We start from the raw sequence: 19,238 nt of genomic DNA, 5'->3' as shown, positions 1-19,238 counted from the left end.
TAATGGCTTCAAGCATTGCTGTTGAGAATAATATATATATATATATATATCAGCATAGTCTAGTTATTCTATATTTTGGCCCTTTTTAATGCCAAAATATAGTATAGTTAGACTAATATAGAATAGTTGATATAACCGTAGTTATATTTTCCAGACCCAACTTCAGGGACGGGTTTGTTGGAATTGCAGGTTTGAGTTGTACAGTGTAAATATTCCATGGGTTTCTCAAGGCATTGTATCTCTTTATGTATTCAAAAATGTAATTTAAACAACGAAAAATTATAATATGACCAAAATTTATATTATTAAATTCTAGTGAAAAAAGTCAAAATGTAAAATGATTAGACTGCGTCTATACATATGCGTGTGTGCACACGTGCGCCAAGTCAAAGAAGACCATGCAATAAATATGAGAGCACCTACGAGAGGTGTGCCTAGATATCCAACCAACCTAAGAGAGTGCACATTATAGAAGTGTGCCAACCTCTCCAAGTAACAAATAAAATAATGCATATCTTAAAACTTGTGTCCAATAAGGGGGTGCACCAAAAGAAAGCCTTGACCAACTCCAACTATCCTTCCAAGTGTGAAAAGAAAGCCAATATGTAGGGCACCCAAGATGTTGACCTTGATTTGGAAAAATATATTTATTTTATAATTGAATCAACCTCAACATGTGTGCAGAAAGGTTAATTCTCAAATATAACCATAGACCCCCTCCAAATAGTCACCATCAAATTAAATCCCTACGAACATGTGTGTCAATAAGGTTTGCACTCTGATAAAGTGTTGTACCGTGTAAATAAAAGATGTTCTCCGCAGTAAAAACCTCACCATGGTAACAAAAAACCATTAAGCCCAACTTAAGGTGCACCACCACCAAGGGATTATTACATCAACAATCATCATCAAACCTTAAGAAAAAGAGTTCACCAAATCATAAATCCTCCCCCCCAAACACCAACTTTAACTCAATTTTAGAAAAAATGCATCCATGTAGATACTAACATCATCAAACACATTGCCCCCAAGTGATGTCTAACAAATGTTACATCATTTAAGAGAAAGGGGCATAAGAAATTGATAACCCATCTAATCATTAAGTGTGTCCCTCATCACATATCCAACAGATAAAAAGCATGTGCAACATCCCATCCGAGTGACACCAATATCATACATCAACACAAAATCACTAGGCAACATCATAAAACAACTACCTCCTACCACTATCATCTAACCCCTTGAGGGGGTGGGGAGGGGGAGTGCTAGGACCATCATTCATATCCAAGATATGCATATATATCATACAATAATGAGATAGCATTTTCCACAACCATCCAATATACAACCAAGGGGTGATCAACAAGGCAAGCACAAGTGAAATGACCACAGAACCAGAAAGCACAATCATCTCACCAAAGAGAAGTGAGACTTCCCCAAACCAAGAACCTCCATCAAATAATTTCATGTCATTCAGAGAAAAGGCTCCATGAAATATACTCCCCAATCAGTCCAATGGTCCGAGGGTACTAGCATAGCAGCAATCTCCATCAATGTGATGAAAATCACCGATGTGAAACCTCCCACCAATACGAGGTTTAACATCTTCAAAAGGCTTTCTTTTACCAAGGCACACCCAGGAATTCGGAGCAAAAAGCTTGCCTTACCTGCGATTAGCATAAAAATAGTGTTGGGCATATTTTTTTGGGTGCTATTGGGCACAAATGTTATGGTACAGGTGGCTTGAAGCTTTAAATATAGATAATTAAATAACAGACTTTCCGAGTAAACCTACATTTTGGTGATTTCCTATGCTCCCAAACGGGTTCAAAGTCGAAAGGTGGGTCGACAAGGGTCAAGCAGGTCAAGAGCCTAATCGAATTTCCCTGAAAGACCATAATTTAAATGATTTGGAAAAATTAAAAACAAATGTTTTTCAATCGGTCCTAGCTCTGATCAAATTATCCTGCCAGACCATGATTTATACAAATTTGACAAAACAGAACTCAGTTTATGTTGAGCAAGCAATCGTAGTTCTAAACAAAACCTAGAAGCAAGCAGTATTAAGCACGACCCTGTGAAACGAATTCTCCCGGCCTGCACCCCTCGTTCCCAAAAGAGTTCTTTGTAGCAACTCAACGCACCAACCTTCCCGAAGAGAATTTATGGACATGCTAGCAGATAATTTGATAAGGAGGGTACCGTTTTCTATGTATTATAGTTCAAAACTGCTCAAAAGCTGTCTTCATAGTTAGTTGATTCAAACCTAATTAATGTTCATTATACTGCCTAACACTAGTTTTGATCTCAATGTAATCTGTTTTACCAGTAATAACATACATATTTTCTTTGGACGAAGAAATATCCAATTTTGGAATGCATAGCTTCGTCTCTGCAGTGCAAGCAATGGATATAGGGAAAAAGAATTTAACGATCAAAACGCTGGGCAGCCTCCCATGCAAAACAAAAACATAATGTTGCAGTTCATGAGAATGTAAAACTTGCTACCAAGCGCTTAATTAAATTATACAAATCCTATACCATACACATGTTTATAAGAATTAAGAAAGCTTCTTGAGCACAAGTTCATTAGTGCAGAATACTGGTCCAGTGTGTGTGCGTCGTCATCAGGCCTTCAAAGCTGGAGATGAATTTGAACCTTTCTGACCTTACACAGCCAAAGATAATTTATAAATGATTCACCCGCCTGACTGCAATCATTAGCTTCAGGCCATAGACTACATACCTCAATTCTGATAAACATTGCCTCTCATCCTGACAATAATAGGTTGACTAATCTATTAGGATACAGCTATGTCTGTAACTAAGCAAGACAGTCCCGGATTGCTTTTAACACCGCGTTTCCCAGAGGTATTTGGTGCATCTTCATCCTTTTCACTCTCTCGAGGTGTTGCAATCTTTTGCAGTTCACGTTTGGAGGTTTTAACGATCTTGCTTTTAGAATACTCTTGATTGCTGCTAGATGTAGAAACATGTCGCTGTGATCTTGGTTTACCCCTGGAAGCAGGACCATAACTCATGCTGCTAATGTCTTTGTTCTTAATCCCAACCTTTTCTTTGGCATTGTCTGTCTTTTGTACTGGCACCTTATCTTCGCCATTAGCAATGATCTCTGATTCAACCTTATCTTCGGTGATTTCACTGTTAGCTGTAACTCCATCTTTCAAATCCTGCTGCCCAGCACCCATTTGGCTGTCATTATGAATATGAACTGCTGATATTTTATCACAAGCGATATCGGCACTTTGCCCACAACTTTCTCCATCTGCAGATGGATTTTCCACGGTATTGGATACTGTTACTTCCAATTCATTACAAACAGGTTTTGTTGAAGAGTTCTCGACTCTAGCAGGGTTTAAGGTTTCTGTTTTAGAGCTTGCATTACTTGAATGCTTCGATTTTATGGGCTTTATAGTTGATATATTTGTAGAGCCTGCCTCCTTTTGTGCCTTTCTAGGAGGGTTGTTAATACTAGCCACTGGAACCTGCACATTTTTCTCTCTGAAGTTGGCATGCTTCTCTGTTAAACTACTGTTCTTGATCACAGGCCCAGAAACCTTATGGGTTCGTGCAGAGCTACTGTCCGAATCTGCCCCAGAATTAGAACTCTTCTTTCCAATCTTTGGTGCTGGAATCTACAACAATCATTGAAAAACTTATTAGACTATAAAGATACAAATATGAGACGAAAAAAGATTTCGAGTCAATGACTATGTTCATCTCAGAGGATTATAATTTGCACAGCATTTCCAAGCATGCGGTATTTAAAACAGATGCTAAAGAAATATGAGATGCCATGGAAAGTTTTGATGTTAAAGAAATATGAGATGCTATATTTAGAAAACCCCTTATTCGAAAACGACCAGCAGATGTTTGGAACTCCGTGTTCCTTTCCAGTACTCTTCACCTTTTTTGACTCAGTTTTTGGCGGTACTCCTTCCTGATAAAAGGTAGGCATAGGTGTGGCTTTGAAATTAAGGCTCTTACGCAATTGCTTGATTTCAAACTCCTTTTCTTCCTGAGTAAGCAATAGAATAAAACTAAAAGATGTTACCAGCCAACCAAAAATCATGACCAAAATCTAGTCCTTTCAGCTTCACAATGTAGAAATGAAATAATCTTGAAATGAAACAAAGAACAGTATTCGACTAGACCACTACTCTCTAGACTGTCTGTGTAAGAAGAAACAGATTGAGTTAAACCTTGCTTATACATCTTACAAAGAGAACCACATACCGACCAGAAGCTATATCTAGAACTCATAAAATCAAACTTGAGGCGAACCTGTGTCTTTGCTTGAATCTGATTCATCTCGGCTTCCTTGGCATTCATCTTTTCTTCCAATTTCATATAGAACTGGAGTAAATCAAAAGAATTAAATCAAACACTTTGCAAACGACATCATCATTTATCTAGCTATGGAGTCAATTATAAAATGAACAGAAGCAGCCGATGGGACATACAAGCCCTTTATCCAGCCAGTTTATTTGTTCCATTTTCAAAATGATACATCAACAATGCTCAAAGACCGTCAAAAACAAAACACTCCAAGAATGATTTTTCAATTAAGGCCTGTGCTACGGGAAACATCTGCCAGAGATGCCTGAAACACCGTTGTGCGTTTCAGAGTCTGAAACAGAGAGGTTACCCCCCTGAAACGTCTCAACGCTGTATCAGATTCCAGAGATGACATATCAGATTTCAGTGTCGTTTCAGGCACTCATGCTAAACGTTTCACGATTTCAGTTGACAGAAACCTATCAGCCAAAAAGCCCGCATTTCGACCCGATAAAATGGCGAAAAACATTATAGAAACTAATGAAAAAAACACAAGGAAACACAACCACCCTAACTGTAAAGGGGACCATCATAAATTAAAAATAAAGTCTCATAGGCCTCCCTTTAGCAGACCGACACTCAATACAATTTGAATGTTATTCGTTGTGGAGAGAAGTTGGCATCGGGCAGTTCTGTGCTCGAGGGTTTGAGACTTTGGGGTACTGTTGGAGTAGAAATTGATGTTTCGTAAGGGTTTGGGATTCCTCTCGAGTTTTCCATTTTCATTCATGAATCTTGATAGTGTGATACTCATTTCAAAAGCTGCACATATTTATTTGTGTTTATATTGTACAACTTTAAATAAGTATGATCCTAGTTAGTAGCGATGATGATGTACAATGATAACTTTCTTTTAGACTTCTATTTGATGAATGATAATCTAAATTTTTTATGTTTTATGGAATACTTCTACTAGGGTATGTGTATTGTATTTGTTTATCCCACCATATCATATCCTTCCTTTGATGAAACTTTGCCATATCCATCTCCACACAAGGCAAGATTTTTCATTTTAATCGAGCATCCCGCACCACTTAAGAAGCCTAGTCACTGTGCTACACCTATGTTACCTTGCTAGTTGGGCATGTCCATCAAATGCTTGTATCATCCAAATTATGCCTACTCAACATATCCTGACCTAACACCAGCTAGGCACCTTAGAGTGGGAAAAATGTTGAGTGCTTATTTCCACTATAGGCAATGTCCCTCCATCGCCACCCAACCATAGGTGATGTTCAACCACCACCTCCCTCGAGCCAGTTACACTTGAACAACTGATTTCCCAATGTAATTACACTTAATAGTCCCTAAAGCCGATGCCCCTAGGAGAGACAAGTATTCTCATACCTTTAGGACACTCATCAAAATTGTTGCCTCAGCCCAAATAACACACTATTCACCACATTGCTAGATTGTGTCATCTTCAACCAAAGCATGCATTGCAATATCTTGTAGGTCTTCTGCCCCTCTATAGGTACAGTTCCTTGGTACTCATAGCCAACACTTGCCTAGTATACCCTCCTAATCATCTTGCAACATCCACCCACAAGTTGGTCACCAAGGCTACCTAAAACATATAGACTCGTCATGCAACCTTCACAAAGTTCACCCAGCTCACCATCCATCATGTCACTGCTGGTGGCACCTCAAGTTGTGTAGGGATTTGACCTCATGCCAAAATCCCTTGCACAATACATCCCTGGTTTCCATATCCATTTCAGTGCCACTTATAGTGCATAACACTTTTAAATTAAGTATGACTAAAACCATACTGAAATCTCATCACATGAGTCCCATCTTCTTAGATTGATACTGTAATCTGGGTAAAGTTTACATTTAGATTTCTTCCCCAGCGTTGAGTGGCCCTAGCAAACGAAACTACTGAACCCACATTAATCTAAATAACACAAAAATATATTCACACTTCTTCTCTGAGGCCTCTAATCAAGTTCAGAAACAATATGCAACAAACACTTAAACAGGGGTTTGGGATTGGAATTTATGATATCACACTAGTATACCACAGACAAAATCCCAAAGTAATAGCCACATATTTTTGAACAAAGGGTTATACAAGGGTACTTGTCTAAATCAAAAGCATTGAAGTGTATGCTGAAGATTAGACTGATAGTGGTTTCTAAATTTTTAACTTACAATGCACCCTAACATAGGGTAAAATGGCATATTCAAATCATACAACGGATCTTCACATAGAACAAAATGGAATGAAGAAAAAGTTATTTACCTCTTTTCTCTTCTCTGCTCTTTCGTCACTTTTAAAGCTGAATGTTGCTCTCGTTGCCTTGTTCTCTAACCTACTTTCACTGATAGATCTGCGGGACCTAAATATTAACAAATGTCAGTTATAATAATTATATATGATATGGGCAAAGTGTGAGTAAATGGAACTATTTCAATGGATGAAGAGTGCAGCATAGATTTACTACAAAACTGGTAACATGACTATCCCATAACCTATGTTTAAACAAACTTCTAGCGAAGCAGTAGATTATACATGTCGAAAGCAAATCAATCATTCTGAAATAAAACTATAGTGACTTCTCCCAAACAAGCAACAGATTTAACAATGATATCATTCTTTGCAGAATTACCCTGCGGAAGTTGAAGTGTATGTATCTCCCTCCATTTTTGATTCAGCGTGTTTGTTCTCAATTTGCTTCGTTGGCTTTTTCGTACTCTCTTTATGATGCCTACCATTCATAAAAACCAGAATTGATTAAACTTTTGAAGATATGGTTCAAGATGTTGTGCAAAAGAGTATAGCTTTCATCGCAAATATGAAGAGCCCGAAGATTTTCATTCAAGGCACAAAACTCTATTTATCCAAGTCATGCATAACAGTTGACAGATCCACACTGAAGAACACCTGCCTGAAAGCCTAAGCAAGCTTTACCTAATATTCTCTTTATGAACTCCCCTCAACTCAGCAGTCTCTGGCACGCCATTCATAGAAACCTGTAGAAACAAATTAATGTCATCATAAAGAAAGCTCCTTGTGTCATTAAGAGATTAACATCATATCGATTACAACCCTCTCATTACCATGAATTCTTTAATATTAAATTTCAGCATAAACCTGCCTACGCTAGCCAATAATAATATCTTTGGTGTAAAATCAAATGATTGTCTCTGTCAATCTCAAGGGACATTATTCCACACAATATTTATGCAATAAACATATACCTGTGCTTTTGAAGCAATCAATGCTGTTGAGCCATTTCGAAGAGGTTTTGAAGGTTGTTTCTTGTTTGCAGAGCTCTGTCTAGTGGAAGTTCCTTTGTCTGCTACTAGACTCACTGACTTGTTTAAAGACATAGAAAGAGAGGTTTTACTCTTGGCTGTCTCTCCACTACTCGCCTCCTTCCTCATTCCGAGACCATTCTCCAATTTTCTTAAAGCCTTCAGAAGCCCCTTGGCAGGTTTGTTAGGCTCAGAAGAAACCAAAGGCTTTGATGCCCTAGATGTAGCATTTGATAATGATTTTGTTGAAATTGCTGATTTGCTGCGATTTGCTTGAGCTATCTTCTCTTTTGAAGAAGCAATATCCTGAAATTGGTTCGAACGAGCATGAAATAATTCCAATGATAACAGTGATAACAAAATAATGGCATCAGTGTAAAGGACTAGAATATCACCTATGCCATAGCAATAGAATCAGAATCAGAAATCTCACCTTACGACTAGGTTTTCTCTTTTGATCTTGCTTTTGAGAATCTGATAGGGCATGGTTAGATGTCACTTCCTCCTCTGCTTCTTCCATGCTTGTTTCCACACCCTGTGGTTCTTTAGGGCTATACCCATGTTCTAGTTCTTGTTTGAATGGCACTGGTTTTTCAAGTTCTCCCAGATCCAAATCTTCTAAATCTGCGTTGTTTTCAAGTGTACAGTGTTGTTTTCCATTCTCTTCAATCATCTTGTTGCTAGAAGAAATGACCTCTGTAGCCATCTCATCTTGCTGAACATTATCCAACATCGAAGGTAAATGTTGGCTTGCCTCTGTTTCTCCTATATACATGCTGACAGTCCCTTCCTCTGTATCTGAATTGTGAGGTGTATTGTCATATTCTATTGACTGCGTATAAGGATTCTCTTCAGTTTCCAAACCATTCGGTTCAGCAGCATCTTGCAGAACCCTTGAGTCTTCATGACTGTGACCTTCACTAAAAAGCACATCATTATCTGTCTCTGAATGGACTTCATTTTCAATCTCTGAATGGACTTCATTTTCAGTCTCTGAATGGACTTCATTTTCAGTCTCTGCATGGGCTTCCAGCTGAGCCTGCTGTTCTAAAGCCTTTCGAGCTGCTATTTTTCTGAAATGCGCTTCGAAATAAGCTTTCTTCTGAATAACTGAGCCTGGAGTGGAGAACCTCTCAACCTCTTCCAAGTATCTGTTTTGTGAGAAGGAGGACCATTTTTCCCATGATAAAGTCTCAGTCTCAAACCTCCCAAAGGATACTGAACTTTGCAGCATAGCTCTTGAACCAGGTTCCATCTGCATTTGCTTCAACGACAAATACAGTCTACAGAGATAAATGATTTGGCCAAAAGGAAACAGATGCCAAACTAAGTGATTTCCTAGTTAACAACTTCTCCGCACAGATATCGAGTAAAGTTTAAACCCATCTATGCTTAAAGTTGAGTTAAAAGTGACAGGCAAGTAGTTTTATTCTTTTAAGCGAAATTTAGTGGTTGTATTGCTCTCGAAGGACGAAATGTTCGTGGGCATTTTATCATATTTCCTGTCCGTTATTGCAGTTCAGAAAAGCCTAGAATTAAACCAACACGATATCTTGATAAAATGAAAACTGTAAAGTTTACTTACTAACTATCCGGCATCTCGATACCCACCTGAATCTGGGATCGATCTTCGAAGTCGTCCTCTTGTGACCACTCATAGCAGGCGTCGCTAGTCTCCGTTTCCATCTGCAAATAAGGTTCAAGATCACGGCTTATAATTTTTCCGCCACCACACACTATCGGCTACGGGTACCTTAACCTTAATCTTGTAATTGTAAAAGTAAATATAAACAAGAACAGATCGGCTAGAATGCCAGTATTCGACATATAATCTTCCACAGACACAAAAGCCCAACGCCCTAGTAATCGGCGGTACAGAACGCTTCCTGTTACTCTCTGATGGTATGAGATATAGGGCATTTGCTCATTACAAAATACCCAACCCTTGTACCAGTTCACATTGAGGGTTACACTGACCGTTGAACGACTAATTTATGCTTAAAAATGGCTGTCGCAACATTCTTCATCCAACTCTGTAATTCGCAAAATTGAATCTAAATTTAAGTGGATGATACTGGCATTGGGATACAGAGCGAGACCAAATCACGCATAAAGGGGGTAAAATATTAATGTGATTAACAGAACCTATAAAACGATACAAAGTGAATCATCCACCGGAACTCCAGATGCCCGGAGCCGCTCTGTGGATGCCAGTAAAATAACAGAAAAGGACAATTCTGACCCTAGACAGGGAACAGCTGGGAGGTTAGGAGATCGACAATGATTTTCGTTTTGATTCCCACGTAAACAGTTTTCATGCCCGTAAAAGCGATCTCCCTGCCTGCTGCCTACACATAGGAATTGTTTTTCTCCATGTGAAACCGAAAACGCCGAGTTAACTGGCAGTGACTGCTAGCGACGGAAGGCGATGATGCACTTTGACTTTCGGACACGACCAGTTACTATCCCGATGACCCGCAGAGTTTAATTTAGGGTTACTTTAGCTAGCTTTTGTCCAACGGATGGGCGAATTCAAAATGATTTTCAAATAACATGAAGAAAATCATTTCATTTGAAAAAAGGTGTAAATTTTTCATAAAGTACATTAAAAATTTTGGAATTTTGAAAAAAAAATTCTGAGTTTTTACAAATATTTGAAAATGCATAAAAAAAATAGAAACTAAAAAGATTTTTCCAGCTTTTACAAATCGCTTAAAAATATAAAGAAACAGGGAGGTTTATTATTTCCTTTTTATTTTTAATTTTCACAAGTTGTGCACGACCTTTTACCAAATATTATATAAATATAAGATTGGCCAAGGTTAGAAACTATAATTGTCACAGCAATTCTCGCTGTCGAAAATTAATGCTTTTAACGAGGGCAACGTGATACTTTTAACTATCGGTTAATAGGCACGGTAAATATGCCGATTTCCGGCCAATGATATTGAGAGAGGTAGGGAGCAGAAAAATCACCATAGAAGCTTTTAGAATGCCCGATCAGGCAGACAGTGTACACAGTTACAAGCAGACTCGGAGACTACGATGTGAAGTAATTTCAAGCATTGTGAGTTGAGATTTGAACAAATATTTGTTGAAGGCACGGTAAATATCGGTCACCAGTAAACTGTTCTGCGTCACGGACTATCTAAAGATAATTTATTACGCACGGTATTCCTAAGACGACGTTACTGACATCGGCAAACGTGCCGTTGAAATTAAACTGTGTTTCGCAACAGAAGCTCCGGAAACGAGCTTCTTCCACAATCTTTAAAACCTAAATCTTGGAAAATGCAGGATGAATATCTCATTCCACGATCATGATCAAAAGAATTTCAGTAAATTGCACAACTTCGCGTACTACATTGTAAATTTTCACGTTTTCAGCCATTGCAAAACTAAGGGAAGAAAATTCATAGCAAAAGCCAGAAATTTTTACATGTAGTCGATCTTCACTACCTCAAATCAGCAGCCGAGGAAGAGATCTGATGCCGCACCTTCCCTACAAGACGAAACCGAGCTTCTTTTGCTGTCACTTGCCGTTAAAGCCTGTAATCACAGAAATTAGCAGCTTGAGAGGGTTCATTCGAAAGGGCTCGCGGTGATTTACTCGAATCCGGCTGTTACAGAAAGCCGCCATGAATACAAATGCAATTAGCAGTGCCGGATCGGCGCGGTTCTGACGGCCATAGCACCCTTGCAGTGGCGAATAAGATCTGAATTGAAGCTACAGACAGGCTACCAAACGAAATGCTTCAAGCTTCAAGCACCGAGCCTCACGCTTTGGTTTTCTATGTTATTTTTTTTGTCTTTTAGCCGAAGGCACTGGTAACAGCCGGTTACCGTTACCCGTTCCGTTCTCATGCTTAAACGCACCGCATCTTACTTGCATCCGAACTCTTTCGGGACGGGTCTCTTTCCTCTTTTTCGGGCATCTCGTGGAACTGCACATGGTTTAGTAACGATAAGTATCGGTGGCAACAGTGTCCGATGGGCTGAGCTGGCAGCTGAATCCCGAGCCATCATGACCTTCCAGCCACTCGCCACGTGGATTGCTTTGAAACGTCAATTATGAGCTAGTGTTGAATTTCTTTTTCCAAATTCTATTTTTCAAGAAGAAAAATAATTGAAGCGTATGACGTCAGCAGTAGTTTTTGATGCCACATTTGGTTCATGTTTGAATTTGGACCTCAAATGTTGTAATGACAACCTAAACACATTTGTCGGTCGAGTTGTGGTGTAGGTGGGGGGTTCGATTCCCACTTTTAAAAACTCTTAGAAGGAAAAGGAAACCCCACTCAAATAAAACATATTATCTTTTATTGGAGCTCTGCTTTGACAAAATTATGCAGCTCATTATTGGTGTGGACCCTCAAGTAGAATTAGCCTGAATTTTCCTAATCATATATGTTATGAATAGCAATGGACCCTTAGTGACCCCCACAAGCTTTGTACCTTTAGGCCTTTTCAATACTAATGACTTTATAATTGAAAGGCAATCTTCCACTGCCTTTCTAATAGAAAGGTACCCCCAACGTTGACTGCACTTCCTTTTCGTCTTTGGCTAAAATCTTATAGACCCTCCATCGCAGGTAACCTTTGAACCATATGTGTGCCCACATGGCAAAAAAAATTTAACATATCTGCTTTCAAGTTTACTTTTTTTCTTATTGATTTTTATTTTTGTTGTTTGTAAAAAATCATCATATCTAAAATATTGTCATTTAAAGAATAATTATATAGGGTAAAGAACCATATGTGTGCCCACATGGCCCAAAAAAAATTAACATATGTGCTTTAAAATTTATTTTTGTTGTTGTGTAAAAAATGATCATATTTAAAATAGTGTCATTTTAAATTTAAAGAATAAATATATATGGTAAAGAACAATATGTGTGCCCATATGGCAAAAACAAATTAACATATCTGCTTTCAAGTTTTTTTTGTTTTTTTCCATTTTTATTTTTGTTGTTGTGTAAAAAATTATCATATTTAAATATTGTCATTTTAAATTTAGTGAATGATTATATATGGTAAAGAAATATATAAGGAAAGTCAATTAGAAGTAATTTAGATAGTTGAGAGAAATGTTGTATTTTTTTCCAATTCATGCATATAACATGTTGAGTTTATAATGAGTATATCTTGTATTCGTTAGTTTTTTTTCACAATCTTTATGGTAAAGTATGGTTTGGGGCAATTTCTAAAACGTCATGGGTTAAAAAAATTATCTTTTTTTTTATTCTAAGAGGGTTGAAGATGAAAAGCACTTTCTCTTAGAATGTCCTGCTTGCACTTTCTCTTAAAATACCCTATGTATTGCCATATTGAATCACAAAATATTTGTTATTATGGTGATTTGAACACTTCTCTTAAAATTATTCTACCATGTAAATAAAATTATAAAGCCAACTAAACAGTTGCTTACCTTTCTTAATGTTTGATCAACCAAATTTAATCCATTGTCATCATCATCATCATCATTATGTTGAAGCACTCTAAAAAACGTTATTATTGAATAACAAAATTAAAAGCAAAAACACTAATTTCCATTATGAATCATGCTAATAAACATGTATGGCCAAAAATCAATAGAAATTACCATAAAAACATTCAAAAAAAAATGCTTTTGGAATTTTTTTTGTGTAGCAATAAAAAAACATTAAATATTGATTTATCAACTTTCCCCAAAGCCTTAGTTTTAAATTTATATATATATATATAAGTTGGAAAGAAATTTTTGGTAATTTTCTCTCCAAAACTTTATTTTTTTCAAACAGTAGATAGAGAGTTAAATTGTGAATATAAATTTCTCTTTCGATTTAGTAGATTATTACATTAGAATCACCTAGGACTTGAATTTGTAAAGCTTCATTCTCTAAAGATAGTAAGTTATTTGTCTCTTCTCCCAATGCATTTTTATAGACAGTTTTGTGATTTCCTTTCAAAAATAAAATTCCACCTACTCCACACTTCCCAAAATCCTCTTTGGCTAGCTCCACCAATGTAACTATAAGATGTATCTATCTAATCTAAATTTACAATCACCATAATAAACTTATCAATTCTTAATTTCCACAATCTTCCATATGCATGTTTAATTTAATGAATAACTTAATATGGAAGAATGCCCTATAAGATGTATCTATAATCTAGATTTGCAATCACCATAATAAACTTATCAATTCTTAATTTCCACAATCTTCCATATACATATTTAATTTAATGAATAACTTAATATGAAAGAATACCCTTACTTTGAAAAATTAAAATAAAATAATTAAAAAATAAAAAATAAATAAATTAGAATTTTAATTAACCAAAAAGCCCAAGAAAACACATAGGACAAGGCCCCATGACCTTGAACAAATCCTCCAAAAAAACTAACATTCACTTCCACACATATTATGTAAATAAATAATGTCATAACAAATAATAAATAGTTTTATTTTTTTTACACAAAATATATATCTCATAGGCGAAGCCATGCCCTTTCCTTACATACTCCCAAATAAAAACTTTATTATCTTCCAAATAAACTTCCATCACCATATATATTTTCTCTCCTAAATGTGTTATATATCTTCCAAAAACGTTTTTAAACAAATTGGCTCACCTACCTCGTATCTCAACATTATACCACTTTATTTAGGTTACATTGTTCCTTTGATCTATTTCACTTGTTATCATTACATTGTTTATAGTGTAGCTTTTGATTTCAATGCTTATATGTCATGGTATTTGTTGAGAAGTAAACTCATCCCTAATTAAAAAAAAAGAAAAATTAGGAATCATTTTCATAAAAAGATTTAAAGCTAGATAACCATTAAATAGGTCCAAAACTTCTTAAAACATGGTACTTACTCTTTCAACAGTTACAACTACTACAATACTAGTGAATAATGTAGAAAGCACTATGATTGTATTTAGACACAATTTCTCTGTTGTTGTTTATTCTTAAACATAGTTATTCTTTTGACTTTAAAAAAATATGAATTAGGTTCTTTATGTGTAAAGAAGATACTAATGATAATAAATATATTTTTGTTTTACAATTTGAAGGCATTTATCTTCATTTGAATTTAGAAATACAAATAATCTCTATAAAATATAGAAAAAGAAACTTGAATCAATATCTTAAAAAAAAAACCAATTCATTGTATTGCCAAACACATAAAAATGGTTAATGACCATAACTATAATGTTAATCATCACAATAGTCCCATAGAAAATAGTATTACCAGACCATCACAATAGTCCCATAGAAGATAATATTACCAGAGAAGAGGGTATGTTCACCCTCCCATAGATTAGAATGTTCATATTCAACCTAGATAACATGTCTTAGTTTCCTAAGATGGAAGAAAGATTTTTGTTAATCTATATACCTGGAGTTGAACATATCATCTATTTGAGTTTTTTGGTAAAAATTATGGGTGAACATATACAACATTGGAAGTGTTATGTTTTGACTTAATCTCTATATACTAGATATTACATATCTAATACAATTCCAGTATTTTTTTCCTCTGAAGAAAAAAAAAAAAAAAAAAACAAACAAAAAAATCAATCACAATAGTCCCTATAAAACATGGGAAAAGAGACATGAATCAATGTCCTAAACAAACAATCACAATAGTCCCTATAAAACATGGGAAAAGAGATATGAATCAATGTCCTAAAATAAAAATAAAAAGAAACAATTCATTGATGATTATAACTATATCAACAATTTATTATGTAATAGTTAGGAGAATTTAATAGAAAAAAAAAAGTATGCTACTTTATTGTGATAAAATAAAAATGTATAATTAATATTATAATTATTTAAACTTAATAAAATAGATTAAAAAAATTAATTTCAATATTATATAAATAATAGAAAATTAAATCCATGTAATTCTATCAATAATGTTTTTTTCCAAATATGATTTGGGAAAAAAATATTAAAAAAAAAACTTAAAAATAATAAGCAAACTATGTATATATGTATTAAATAAATGTAATTAATTGTATCTACAAACACAAAATTATTTAATAGTCATAACTATATGAACCATTTATTAAATAATTGTCAAGAGAAATTTAATGGAAAAAAATAAGAAAAAGAGAAACATGATATTATATTTTGATAATAAAAAAATGTTTGATGAATATTGTAATTATCCAAATTTCATAAATTGTATAAAAAATAATATTAAATTTCAATAATTATATAAATTAAATTTTAATAATTAAATATTAAATCTAAGTAGCTATATAAATAAGTGTTTTCGAAAAATATAATTTGTAATAAAATTATTAAAAAAAATAAATATTTAAATATTAAATTTAGGTAATTGTATAAATAATTTTTTTTGAAAATATGTATAAATTTAAAATATTAAATAAACGAGAAACATTTTTAGAATGGGTAGAGGGTGATTATTGTATTATTAAAGAGAATTTTTTTTTTTAGTAATTTTGTTGAGATTTTTTAGTTTGGTGACAAGGAAAGTTATTCTTTATGCTTAAATTTTGATTTTAAAGATATATATAACCATTTAGGATCGGGGCAATTTTGGAGTGATCTGTGATGAATGAGTAACCATGTTTTAATAATTTATGAATGAAAGTTTATCTTAGCTACTTGTTTATGACTAAAAGAGTTACACTAACAAGAAATTCATCCAATAGTGTTAAATTCTCAATGTTCTATGTTGTAATAATCACTTATAACAATTCTTCTTCCAATACCAATTAATTGTCCAGTATATTTTCAATCACCCAATGACAATAAGAAATTGTAGATAGAACATAAAACCGTATGCACAACAGAAGATAGCCAAGAACAGTAGAGATGTAGATTTGGTCAAAGACCAGGGAAAACCCCACAACAAGGAAAACATTTTCCAAATTCTTTTTCTATTAGATTGTCATGAAATGTTCAACAGAGAGATACATAGTCCAAGTACATCAATAATGAGTGAAAGGTCAAACCCTTCACTAATTAAATCAACTAGCCAATATCCAATCAAATATGAGAAAGAAAGTCAAATCTAGTCAAACTTCAAATCTACAATTTTTTGTCAAAGTAAACAGCATTCAATGCAGCCCTAACCAATTAATAGTGAATGGTCAAAGTGCTCCAAAAAGTCTAATAAACCTATCAAAGAATGTGACCTTCCTTGCTTGGTCAAAATCGGCCAAAACAATCCCAAAGATTTCCCATAAATTATGGTCAAAGTCAAAGTTTGACCTATGGAAACCTGTTGTACTGTTCAACAATCCCCATTTTAATATATTATAATTTCCTATGAAATTTATTATATTAAAATAAGAACCCTTTAATTTTAGGAAAGCCTTTGATTTTATTTCTTTAAAAAAAACCAAAAAATTAAAAAATAGAAAACCAACATAAAAATTGTTAATAAAATCCCATAATCAAAGTTTAATACTTAGGATTTTTAATTAAAACCCAAGTGTTAAACCTTGATTATCCAAAAACCAAATTTTAAAATAGCCCCCGAGACCAAAACTAAACTTAGGCTTCAAAAAACCTTAAGTATTTAATAATAATGGGTTATTTAAATAATGAGAGTTTTTTATTTAAATTCCTAAAGGTCAAAATCTTTATAAACTCAGCTCCGCTTCCCGACTGCTACAGCACGCCACAGCTCCCTGCGCCCCTCAGTCCGCTCTGCCTCTCCAATGGAGGGCAGCGGGGACCCTGATCCCCCACCTTCACCGCCTCCGGAGGTGTCAGCCTTCCGATCAATGATCGCAGCAGGTCCAAAGCGCCCCCCTTCAGCTTCACAGCAGAAGTTTGTAAAAAAGCTGGATACGATTCCATCGGTAGCCCTACCAGAAGAAGAAACTTGCAAAGTTGCGTTGAACCTTGCGGAGAGAGGCCTTATAGGCCAGTTCACAGGCCTCTGGCCATCTCCCAAGTCGGTGGATGAATGGACCCAAAGGAACTGGAAGCCCCTGATCAAAGAAGGAGTCAAAAGCTATTTCGTAGGTAAGGGTTTCTTCGTGTTTGTCTTTGAAAACCCAGATGACAGAGGTTTAATCTTTAGAAATGGACCGTATTTCATGGGGCCCCAGGGCCTTTATCTGAACAAATGGTCCCTGAATTTCGATCCCACCCAGGACATCCCTTCTGTTGTACCGGTCTGGGTTAGGCTCCCACATTTGCCTCTGCACTGCTGGAACCAAAAATCTCTACAGATCATAGGTAACGCTCTGGGAAAATATATAGATCAGGCAGCGAGAAAAGACCAGTACTCATGCGCCCGTATCTGCGTAGAAGTGGACCTAGAGGAGGGGTTACCGGAAGCCATCAAACTCACTGTAGCTGGGTGGACGCATGTCCAGGAGTTGGACTACGAACAGTTACCCTTTAAATGCAGACATTGCCATGGTCATGGCCACTTTGCAAAGAACTGTAAAAAGAGAGCAGAGGAGCAAGCAGACAAACAGAATGGGGAACAATGGACCCTAGTCCAGAAGAACGCATCCACAAAAAAAGGAACAGGCAAAGGTAACACGGACGGAGGCCCTAGCAGCAGCAAAGCCAACCAGGAAACGGAAGTAAATCCAAAAGGGACAGAAAGGGCTCAGAATAATCAAGCCATCCCATCCCAGGAGAATGAAGAACAGGCGGACATTCCACCTTTAAACAAGGAGGTAGGGGAAGCAATCCAGATCGAGGCCAACCAGGGCAGCCCCTCCAATCCCTCATATGCAGAGATAGCAAGAAAAAAACCAGTTGAAAGCTCTGGTTCCTCGGAGGATGAAACCTATGAGCGACAAACGAAAAAAGCTGGAAGGAAATCCCGCAAAGAAAAAAGGGAGGAGGAGGCAGAAAGACTCAAAACACAAGGAAGCCAAGCTACCATAGAAATGACTATTGGGCGAAACATCAGACCAAGGCCCTCCAAGGGAGGGCTCAATACCCCCTCAAGTAAATAATGAATCTCGTCTCTTGGAACTGTAGAGGACTGGGGAACCCCTCTAAAGTAGAAGCAGTCAAGGATCTTATGAAAGCGGAGCCCTCAGATATCCTCATGCTCCAAGAGACCAAAATAGAAGGCCATGCCCTTCTAGAGATCAGCAGCTCAAAGTGGAATAAAAGAGCAGGCAAAGCTGTCAGCTCAAGGGGTACTTCTGGAGGACTGGCAACACTCTGGAACGATGACCTTTTTCAGCTGAAAAACCACAAGGAAACACAGCACTGGATCCACACGGAATTGATGCACAAAGCAAGTAAGTTGTCTATTTCCCTTTTCAATCTTTATGTCCCAGTTTCTTATTATGAAAAGAGAGAATGCTGGAACTCCCTCTCAGCATTTCTAGAGCAGACATCCCCCAGCAATATTATCATAGCAGGGGACCTCAACATCATTATGAAAGCAAAAGAAAAGAGGGGAGGGACAAGTAACAGAGACCCCATGCTAGACGAGGTGGAGGAACTCTTTCAGCGCTGGGACTTGCTGGACTTCAATCCTATTAGAGGCATTTACACCTGGTCCAATAATAGAGTGGGAACTGATCATATCTCAGCACGATTAGACAGATTCATGGTACAAAGCTCCATAATGATGAATAAAAAGATAATCATCACTAAAATCCTGCCC

The 19,238-nt window shown here is 36.1% G+C and overlaps 1 protein-coding gene across 5 annotated transcripts; it reads right to left on the bottom strand.

The window, feature by feature from the left end:
- Nucleotides 1-2,411: 2,411 nt before the first annotated feature.
- LOC149174672 (uncharacterized) lies at nucleotides 2,412-11,406 on the bottom strand. Of its 5 annotated transcripts, none has more exons than XM_089419385.1 (10): nucleotides 11,060-11,406; nucleotides 9,232-9,306; nucleotides 8,054-8,884; nucleotides 7,564-7,926; nucleotides 7,274-7,335; nucleotides 6,972-7,070; nucleotides 6,605-6,701; nucleotides 4,306-4,377; nucleotides 3,929-4,039; nucleotides 2,412-3,656 (listed from the first exon to the last, which is right to left on the bottom strand). In XM_089419385.1, exons 2-10 carry the CDS (start codon nucleotides 9,304-9,306, stop codon nucleotides 2,802-2,804), a joined length of 2,565 nt encoding a protein of 854 aa, XP_089275511.1. In that variant the 5' UTR covers nucleotides 11,060-11,406; the 3' UTR covers nucleotides 2,412-2,801. The 5 variants fall into 5 exon arrangements, with proteins under 5 accessions (XP_089275511.1, XP_089275514.1, XP_089275513.1 ...); XM_089419388.1 differs by having other exon boundaries at nucleotides 6,605-6,692; nucleotides 11,080-11,406; XM_089419387.1 differs by having other exon boundaries at nucleotides 8,054-8,875; nucleotides 11,060-11,405.
- Nucleotides 11,407-19,238: the final 7,832 nt, after the last annotated feature.

Source organism: Pinus tabuliformis, chromosome 4_1, assembly GCF_031772625.1.
Source record: "Pinus tabuliformis cultivar Carrire ecotype Pingquan chromosome 4_1, CPIR1, whole genome shotgun sequence".
NCBI classification, from domain to species: Eukaryota; Viridiplantae; Streptophyta; class Pinopsida; order Pinales; family Pinaceae; genus Pinus; species Pinus tabuliformis.
The sequence above is the reverse complement of the archived record's forward strand: the minus strand, read 5'-3'. Positions and strand labels throughout refer to the sequence as shown.

What these genes read in the sequence shown, in the direction of transcription:
- LOC149174672 (XM_089419385.1), bottom strand. Translation starts at nt 9,306, where the DNA reads ATGGAAACGGAGACTAGCGACGCCTGCTATGAGTGGTCACAAGAGGAC. An exon ending in AAGATCGATCCCAGATTCAG is followed by an intron (nt 8,885 to 9,231) that starts GTGGGTATCGAG and finishes TTGTCGTTGAAG; the next exon opens with CAAATGCAGATGGAACCTGG. An exon ending in AGAGAAAACCTAGTCGTAAG is followed by an intron (nt 7,927 to 8,053) that starts GTGAGATTTCTG and finishes AACCAATTTCAG; the next exon opens with GATATTGCTTCTTCAAAAGA.